Consider the following 10,222-nt stretch of genomic DNA (forward strand, 5'->3'; position numbering starts at 1 on the left):
TCTGCCATGTTTGGGCACTCTGATTTCTTCATGGTTCATGTCTTGGGATTCCTTGGACTCACCTATGCTGTGGGTGCACACAGACTTCCCATAGCGGTGATTTACCTGTCTGGCACAAAGACACTGACTGACTTGGGTAGGCTGCAGAGTGCAGATGGCTTTCCCCTTGCATTGTCGATGAGGTATCCGACATCCAAACACAATAAGTAGTGTCTGGACACATGGAGTCCCCACTGCTATGTCATTGGCGGTACCTTCGGTCACACAAAATGGAGTCTGGGCCCGCTCACATACTTCCCACACAAAGTATTGCTGCATTGTGGGAATGTGTAGACTCTTGCCACCATTGTGGCTTAATTGTGGGACCTGGCCCACTTTCCACCACACAAAGATTTCCCTTCCCTTCCTTTCCTCGAAAAACTTTAATGTCCCCTCCTGCATGCTTAGTGCCATTTTTTTTTTTTTATTTTTTTTTTTTAGCCACTAAACATGCAGGGGAGGCATTACCACTTCCTGCTGAGACGTTCCAACCCCGTGCACGTCTACAGCAGTGAGTGGCTGGCCGGATCAGGCGAATGCTGAGTACTTAAACTGTTGCCGCCCGTGACTCGCCTCAGATGCATGCTGGCAGAGTTTAGGGATAGAGCTGCTGAGATAGGGAAAGTGTTAGTGTAGGGATTAGGTAGCAGTTAAGCAGGGATCCTGACTACATGAACCCAACAGTCCTTTCTTGGACTACTCTTATTGTGTGCTTTAGCATTTTGGCTGGCTGGGACCAGTAGTGCACCATTTGTTTTCAAGCATCCCAGCTGTATTTGCCCACTGTTAGAGGTTTTATGCTGTGTACTACTAGGGGTTTATATTTAGTTAGGGGGGGGCTCTAAGTGTTGTTGCTGTATTGGAGCATACTGTATCTACCAGTCTCTGTGTGCTTTGAATTAGCCCTAGTTATCAGCGCTATACAGTGGGTTATTTTTTTCTGGCCCAGCTCAAGGCCTCTCAAATTTACAAGTCTCTGTGGGCGGTGTATTAGGAATAGATTTCAGTGCTTTACACTGCTTTAAATTTTTTCTAGCACTGCATTGAGCCTCTCATATTTGCCAGTCTCTGTGGGCGGTGAATTAGGCCTAGATGTCCGCACTTTACACAGGTTCAATTTTTTTTTTCTGGCACTGCACAAAGCCTCTCATATCCATCAGTCTCTGTGTGCTGTTAATGAGGCCTAGGTCTCAGCACTTTACACTGGTTAAATTTTTTTCTGGCCTTGCTCAGAGTCTCTAAAATCTATCAGTCTCTGTGTGTGGTGAATTAGCCCTAGGTATCAGAGGTATACATTGAATAATTTTTTTCTGGCCCTGCTCTGTCCTTTACCCTACACAACGAGGACTAGGGGTAAGGGTCGAGGACGAGGACGTGGACGCGGGCGTTAGAATGAGGGTGTGGGCACAGGCCGAGGTCCTGGGCAGGGTGAAACAGTGCCTGCTGCTGAGGGATTGGTAGAGCGCCGCTTATCTCCACTCCCCATCTCCATGTCATATTTTGCAGGTATGCATGGTAGACCATTATTAAAAGCACAGCACTGCGATCAGGTGCTGACGTGGATAGCGGATAACACCTCCAGTACTTTACCCAACACCCAGTCTTCCACACAGTCCACTCACGCCACCCGTAGGAGACTGCACCTCTGTATCCTCAGGCTGCTCTTCCTTCCTCCCAGCCTTGTCACTCCAGGAAAATGGGAGTTTGCGTTGAACAGGCATACACCCAAGAACTCTTCCTGCGTCCCTGCCCTGAGTCTAAAAAAAAACTGGTTCCACAGCAACATGAGGAGTTTGTCGTGACCGATGCCGTAAATGTGGGACTTTCACAGACTCAGGGTGATGAGGGTGGGGACTTTGAATTACTGTCTCAAGAGCTATTTGTGGATGATGAGGATGAGACAGTTGTCTGTCAGCGAGGTGGTTGTTAGGGCAATAAGTCTGAGGGAGGAGCAGACTGAGGAGTAAGAGGAAGAGCTGATGGACGATGAGGTGACTGACCCCACCTGGCTTGCAAACCCTACTGAAGACAGGGCTTGGGGGGGGGGAAGAGAACAAGCAGCAGAAAAGGTTGGGAGAGGCAGTGTGGTGGTCAGGGGGAGAACCAGGGCCATAGCAAATAATCCACCAACTGTTCCCCACAGCACACCCTCGTGGCAAGCCTCCATGCAGAGGTATAGGAGTTCGAAAGTCTGGAGGTTTTTTATTGAGAGCGCAGACGACCAGCGAACAGTGGTGCGAACCTGCGTTGCACCAAGATCGGCCGGGGAGCCACCGCTACCATCCTGACCACCACCAGCATGCACAGGCATATGATGGCTAAGCACCCCCACAAGGTGGAACGCAAGCCATTCACCGCCTGCGGGTCACACCACTGCCTCTTCCCCAGTGTCACATCCTGGTACTGAGATGCAACCCCCCTCCCAGGACACAGACACAAGCATTTCCCGGCCTGCACCCACACCCTCACCTTCACAGTCCTCCACCAATGTGTCCCAGCGCACCAGCGCAGCGTTCAGCTGTCGCTAACCCAATCGTTGGAATGAAAGCAGAAATACGTGGCCACCCACCCACATGCAAGATCTTTAAACGTGCATATCGCACAGCTACTTAGCCTGGAGATGCTGCCATGCAGGCTAGTAGAAACTGAGGTTTTCTGCAACATGATGGCGGCGGCGTTACCTCGGTACCCAGTGGCCACTATTTTTCCCGGTGTGCGTGCCCGCCCTGCACCAGCACGTCTCACTCAACATAAACCGTGCCCTCACAAACGTGGTTACTGGAAAGGTCAACGTAACCACCTACACGTGGACAAGTGCTGGTGGGCAGGGACACTACACCCCCCTGACTGCACATTGGGTGAACTTCGTGGAGGCAGAGACCGAGTCTGACCTTGGGTCTGCTCACATGCTACCCAAACTGAGGATTCCGGGTCCTATGTCCGTGAAGGTTTCTCCGGCTTGGAATAGAAGAGGCACACCACCCAAGAGCTGTTGCAGGGTTTGACAGAGCAGACAGATCCATAGCTTTCGCGCGGAACCTCCAACCAGGCATGGTCGTGTGTGATAATGGGCGTAACCTGGTGGCGGCTCTGTAGCTTGGCAGACTAACACACGAGCCATGCCTGGCCCACATGCTCAATCTGGTGGTTCAGCGCTTTCTGAAAAACTACCCCCATTTGTCTGACCTGCTCAGCAAGGTGTATCGCGTGTGCGCCCATTTAAGGAAGTCCACCACAGATGCTGCCACCGTCAATACACTGCAACATCAGTTCCAGCTGCCAGAGCACCGACTGCTGTGCGACATGCCCACACGCTGGAATTCTATGTTGCACATGTTGGCCAGGCTGTACGAGCAGCATAGAACCATTGTAGAATACCAGCTGCAACATGGCCAACGGAGTGGTAGTCAGCCTCCGCAGTTCTTCGCAAAGGAGTGGGCATGGATGGCAGACATCTGTCAGGTCCTAGAAAACTTTGAGGAGTCTACACAAATGGTGAGCGGCGGTGCGGCCATTATCAGTGTAACCATCCCGCTGCTTTGCCTGCTGAGAAGTTTGCTGCTAAGCATAAAGGCCGATGCTTTGCGGTTATGACAGGAGATGGGGGATGGCAGTATGTCGCTTGATAGCCAGACCACCCTCATGCCTGTTTCTCAATGCGTATTGGAGGAGGAGGGAGTGGAGGAGGAGGAGGATGGGGGTGGTGGAGGAGGAGGAGGGGGAAGAGACTGCCGCACACACTGCATAGGGTATCCATGCTACTTCCCTCACATCTGCTCAGTGGGTATGGGCTGAAGCGAAGGAGGAGGAGGAGGATCATACTCCTAGTGAAGACAGTGATGTGTTGCGTACTGGGACTCTGGCATACATGGCTGACTCCATGTTAAGCTGTCTTTCCCGTGACCCTCACGTTAGATGCATTATGGCCAACCAGGATCACTGTCCGTTCACCCTTCTTGACCCAAGCTTTCCACTCTCATTCCCGAAGAGGGAAGGAGTACGAGAGTGATGCAATACATTTTTTTCAGGTGTTCGCCTGTACTCTTTGTACATAAATGCTTCAGGGGATTGTCTATACTCTTGGTACACAAAGGTTTCCCAGTGCGGTGTTCAGCTATCTGACACATACACAGAATGAATTGTCCTGCTTTGCCCATTAAAATTTCTTCATTGTTCATGCTGTCTTTGGAGCGATGAAAGGAACTGTAACTGATTTAATGAGACTTTCACAGTAGTTCTAGCATCCGCTTTTGCTTTAAATACCCTGAGTGGTAAACAGCCGGTTTGGTTTGGGTCTGATAGACACCCGCGCATCCAATCTTTTGCCCAAATATTCAACCTACACCTCAGACATATTGCCAAATGTTGTCCGTTCCTCACCACGGACATGCTAAAAACACTGGTGGTTGCACTCAACCACTCCTGACTCGACTGCTGCAACTTGCTTCTCATCAGCTTCCCCCGCACCAGACTCGCTCCAATCCATACTAACCATGGCAGCTAGGCTCATTTTTTTTCTATCCAGCCATTATTCAGGCACCTCTGCACTATGCCAGTCACTGCATTGGCTTCCCATCCGCTGCAGAACTAAATTTAAACTCCTCAACCGCACCCACAAAGCTGTGCATGGTGCCGCACCTCCATGCATCACCTCCCTCCTTTCCGTACACCACACAGCCCTCTCACTCCCATCCGTTAACACACTCAGAATAAACATCCCTCTAATACGAACCTCACATGCTCGCCTTCAGGACTTCACCAGAGCAGCACCCATCCTCTGTGTTATCAGACCACACCGCTACAGATCTGATGACCTCGTTGCCAGGTGCCAAATTGGTAGATACGGAAGCCCGTGATGAGAAGACTGAAACCTATGCTTTGTAGTGCCGGGAACTAGGATTTTAAGATAATAAGTCAACAGACAAATTAAATAAGGCTAAGCTATGTTAACAGAGAAGACACACAACTATTGCAGAAATGTTGTCTAATGCAACAGCAATATCCTGACTTAGGTAATTTCTATGTCTGAGACGGGCCTTAAGAGCTTTGAGAATATTTGGTAGATGTCAATAAGTCTTAAGATCAATAAGTAGTTTCACCTTTGTAACAGTAAGCTACGTAACACTAATCTTTGTACCAAGCAACATTTGGATACGCCCTCTTCTTCCTGTATAAGAGTTGGCAATAGAGATGAGCGAGCACCAAAATGCTCGGGTGCTCGTTACTCTAGTTGAACTTTCAGTGATGCTCGAGAGTTCGTTTCGAGTAATGAACCCCATTGAAGTCAATGGGCGACTCGAGCATTTTTGTATATCGCCGTTGCTCGCTAAGGTTTTCATTTGCAAAAACCTGGGAAATTCAAGAAAGTGATGGGAACGACACAGAAACGGATAGGGCAGGCGAGGGGCTAACTGTTGGGCTGCATCTCAAGTTCCCAGGTCCCACTATTAAGCACAATAGTGGCAAGAGTGAGACCCCCCCCCTCCCCCACTGTCAGCATAAAGATCATTCTCCTCTGCCAAAGCTGTAACAGCTGTGGCAGAGAAGAACGATGTTAGCCCATTGAATTCAATGGAACCGGCAATACAGCCGGCTCCATTGAAAGCAATGGGCTGCCGGCAATCGTGGGATCAATTGTCGGGAAGGGCTTAAATATATAAGCCCTTCCCTGCAATTCATCCAGTAATGTGTAAAAATAAAAAATAAAAATATATATACTCACCTTGTCCCGGCAGAACGATGTTAGCCCATTGAATTCAATGGAGCCGGCAATACAGCCGGCTCCGTTGAAAGCAATGGGCTGCCGGCGATCGCGGGATGAATTGTCAGGAAGGGGTTAAATATATAAGCCCTTCCCTGCAATTCATCCAGAAATGTATAAAAGTGTATATATATATATATATATATATATATATATATATACTCACCTGGTCCCGGCAGACAGAGTTCAGCGCGGCCAGCGGCAGTCCTCCTGAACTGCTCTGAACAGCTGTGAGTAGTATTCAGCAGCCAGGGATTTAAAATCCCCGCCTGCTGAATGAGCTGCCTCTAATTGGTCACAGCCTGACCAATCAGAGGCAGATCTCACTGACACACCGATTTATGAATTTATGAATGGGTGAGTGACTGCTGCCTCTCATTGGCTCAGCGGGACCAATCAGATGAGAGGCAGCAGTCACTCACCCATTCATGAATTCACTGCAGTGCCCTGGATAGCTGAACTAACGTCAGATAAAATACAGGTGGGCTTCGGCCCACACTGCATGCCCGAGTCAGACTGTTTTTTTGTTTTTTTAATAGACACAGGCAGGTACAGCTCCGTAATGGGAATTCCGTGTGCACCCGCAGTATGGGTGGTTCCCTTTTTTATTTTTTCGTCGACGTAGTTGAGCAAGGGCTCATATTTTGCGGGATGTCCTGAAGTTTCCGATAGTATCAATTTGGAATATATAAGACTTTTTGATCGCTTTTTATTGCGTTTTTTCTGGGAGACAGGGTAACTAAAAAAGTGTATGTCTGGCGTTCTTTTTTTTTTTTTTTTTTTTTTCAGACGACGTTCACCGTGCGGGAAAAATAATGCACTACTTTGATAGATCTGACTTTTACGGACGCGGCGATATCAAATACATATTTTTATTTTATGATTTTGATTTTTTAATAATGGATATGGCAAAAGGGGGGTGATTTAAACTTTTATAACTTTTTTTTTTTACAATTAAAAAAACTTTATTGATTTTTTTTTTTACATTACTTTGAAGTCCCCCTGGGGGACTTTAACATGCGATGCTTTGATCGCTCCTGCATAATGACGTAATGCTATAGCATTACGTCATACTGCTTTTTTACAGGCAGTCTTTCAAGCCACCCTGTGTGGATGGCTTGATAGGCTGTCGGCTTGACAGGCAGTCTGTCAGCATGACACCTGCACGGATCCCCCGATCTCACCGCAGCGGCATTTAAAGGGTTAATAGCCGCGATCGGCCGAGCGCAGCTATTGCCCGCGGGTGTCAGCTGTAATAAACAGCTGATGCCCGCGCTGTATGGAGGGAGATAGCGTCGCTACCTCCCTCCATACACGTCCTGCGGCAGCAGGACGTAGTTTTACGATAGGGCTGTCACTAAGGGGTTAATTATATAAATGTGGATTCTACCATTTATATTGATTACATAGTATATCTAAAGATAGATAGACAGACAGACATACAAACACATTGCATGCTAATGAGCCCGCCTGTCTGGCAGTTGACTGTGCATTGTGATGTCATCAATCTGGTGTGACACGGGCAGTATAGAATGATGAATACTGGAGCTTGGTGGCCATCTGAAGTCAGTCTCCACTTCGGACGGGTTACAGATTAAACAGTATTGTATTGTCGTAAATGTGCCCGGTCTTATCTCAGCTTGCTGCATGCTGTGTGCTATATTGTTGCAGCGTGTGCATCTTCCATGCTGGCACTTATAGGATCCTGCCGGTAGGGTAGATAAATTGCCCCTATGTTTTTGATGCGTCCTTACAGAATACTATACTGGGCCTGGGGGTTATGGTATCTATTAGGAAAATATCACTTTTAAGTATCTCCCAGTGTTTAATGAAGAAAACTCTAAAGGCCCATTTAGACACAACGATTATCACTCAAAATCCACGCACACGGCAGTTCATGGGACAGTTTTGAGCGTTCGCTTTGCATAAGCGTGTAAATGAAGACTCACGCTGTATGCAGAATACAAGCGGGACCGCTATCTTCTCCATACAGCTGCTGTCTTCTCAGAGCGCTCAGCTGATATCCGGCTAAGCGCTCCTAGCGGGGTATGCAGAACACAGCTGGAGCGCTTGTCTTCTTCATATTCCGGCTGTGTTTCCCAAGCGGGATACCAGCTAAAACAATAGTATCAGCGGTATCCCGCTGAGAATGCAGCATGCAGCATGGATAAGGCTCATCGTTGTCTTTCAGCTAGCTAAATGGGCCTTTATTGAAACATGTCTGCTTGTTGTAGCCAGTATAGCTACTGGGGAAGGACAATCATTTTAATAAGACACTTTCTTATTGAGGGGAGGGGAGGGAGAATAGTGCCCGTGTAGTCATGCATGCCATGTATTTTATGTGGATGTGCCGTGCTAAGGGTGTAGTACTCTATTGTATGCATTGCACAGCTGCAGCATGTAAGGGACTAATGTCTGAAAGTGGTTGGGATATGTCTGCAAAAGTACCAATACATGTACCATCACAAGATGTCTGCCTTCTATAAATGCGGGTGATTGAGGTGTGCTTGAGGAGTCCATCCTCTTCAACGGTTAGGAGTGAAGGGTGCGGTTGTACCTTGACGCTGTTGGGGCATGGTGGTCTGGACGCAGGTCCAGACCTGTTGCCTTGTTATGGAGGACAGGGGTTAATGCACCATGTGAAGAGACTGCTGGTGCTGCCTGTCTAGTAATGTATGCTTAATTGGGGGGATTGGGAAAAAAAAAAAAATTCACTGCTTCCTCGAGACAACCCCTTTAAGTAGACCTGTAAAGGCCCCTAAGACATAAGGAGTATACAGCAGTGTTTGGCAGCAGTCACACAGGGAAGTCGTTTGGTTTGCACTTCATTGATGACTGTAAAGGGGGATTCCGGGTCTTGAGAATCTGCAGAGTGTTGCACAGCATGGTGGCCACAGCAGAGGAGGAGGAGTAATCCTGGTGCTTCTTGGGGTGGCAGTAGAAGTGCCACTGTATGCCCTGTGCCGGGGACTGTCACAGGTTATGGGGCCTCCTTGTTATACACGGTGCCCTGATGTTCCTGCCGCCCACAGCTGTCTGTTGTGGCTTCTGAGTGTATCTCTGCTCCGGCAGGGGAGCGCTGATGCAGCAGAGCTCTAGTACTCCCCTTCACCGAAGCCTCCCTGCGCGCTCTCCCCTCGCCCCCACGTGTTTGTGGCAGCAGCTGCACTCCTCGCTTTACAGGAGGGATTCACGCTCCAGCGGCTCTCTGCTGCACGGCCCTTGTCTCCTTCACCCCTCCTCCGTCTTCTCTCCCACTGCTTCAGGAGCTGACAGGCCAATCGGCTGCACAAGATGGCAAGGGCTCTTGTATTCAGCCAATCAGCAGGGAGAGGGGATGAGCCTTTACTCTAGACTACTGAAAGAAACGCCCCGCAATGACGGCTCTGATCAGTAGTTCCCTCTCTGGTCCGCTCACGGTCTATATAGAGTAGGGCTCTGCGCTGAGCAGTTATTGCTTTCTGCTTACAACGTAGAAGATGTCTGGTCGCGGTAAAGGAGGGAAAGGTCTTGGGAAGGGCGGCGCCAAGCGGCACAGGAAGGTGCTCCGTGATAACATCCAGGGCATCACCAAGCCTGCCATCCGCCGTCTAGCTCGCAGGGGTGGCGTCAAGCGTATCTCCGGCCTCATCTATGAAGAGACTCGCGGCGTCCTGAAAGTGTTCCTGGAGAATGTGATCCGCGACGCCGTCACCTACACCGAGCACGCCAAGAGGAAGACCGTCACCGCTATGGACGTGGTGTACGCGCTCAAGCGCCAGGGCCGCACTCTCTACGGCTTCGGAGGTTAATAATTCTGCTCTTTCACCATAACACAAAGGCTCTTCTCAGAGCCGCCCACCTCTTCCAAGGAAAGGCTGTAATCCAACTCCTTGTGGGGTCGTCAGCAGCGGTGATAGTCTATGCGCTCTGATATGATACAGCCGGGGTGTAGCAGCCTCCCCGTCAGGGTGCGCTTCAGGCTGCGGTCACGGCACGCTTTTAAACCCCTTAACCGATTTAGGGCAGGCAGGTTATGTTTATAATACGCGAGGAGCTGGGCCTGAAATAATGAGTGCGGTGAAGGGTTAACAGACCTGCCGTTGGAGGTCGGGTGGTTTTAGTGCCGCCTATGGGCGGGGCTATAGTCAGATTCTTCCCGCTCATTGGCTGAGATTTTGAACTTCCCGCTCAGTTGATCGCGTCTCCCGCTCTTCCTGTCCTCCATCCATCCATCCATCCATGTAACACGTGTAATCAGTGACCAGGCCGTCTGATATAGAGGCGCTCGGGGCTGGAGGTAAAGAACCCTCAGATACACCCCCTAATCCCAGCCCTACGACGGGCGGTGGAATCCTCTACCTGCTCCACCCGTAACGCAAGAGGACGTCTAATCCCTGTAGGTTTACTATAATCCAAAACCAGCCTGTGCCGTGCAGGGCT

The 10,222-nt window shown here is 49.5% G+C and overlaps 1 protein-coding gene across 1 annotated transcript; it reads left to right on the plus strand.

Annotated features, from left to right (window-relative positions):
• Positions 1–9,279: 9,279 nt before the first annotated feature.
• Positions 9,280–9,604, plus strand: LOC136579655 (histone H4). Its single transcript, XM_066579699.1, has one exon. The coding sequence runs from the start codon at positions 9,280–9,282 to the stop codon at positions 9,589–9,591; it is 312 nt and encodes a 103-aa protein (XP_066435796.1). The 3' UTR covers positions 9,592–9,604.
• The last annotated feature ends 618 nt before the right edge of the window (positions 9,605–10,222 follow it).

The sequence above is a fragment of the Eleutherodactylus coqui genome, chromosome 10 (assembly GCF_035609145.1).
Source record: "Eleutherodactylus coqui strain aEleCoq1 chromosome 10, aEleCoq1.hap1, whole genome shotgun sequence".
Taxonomy (NCBI): Eukaryota; Metazoa; Chordata; class Amphibia; order Anura; family Eleutherodactylidae; genus Eleutherodactylus; species Eleutherodactylus coqui.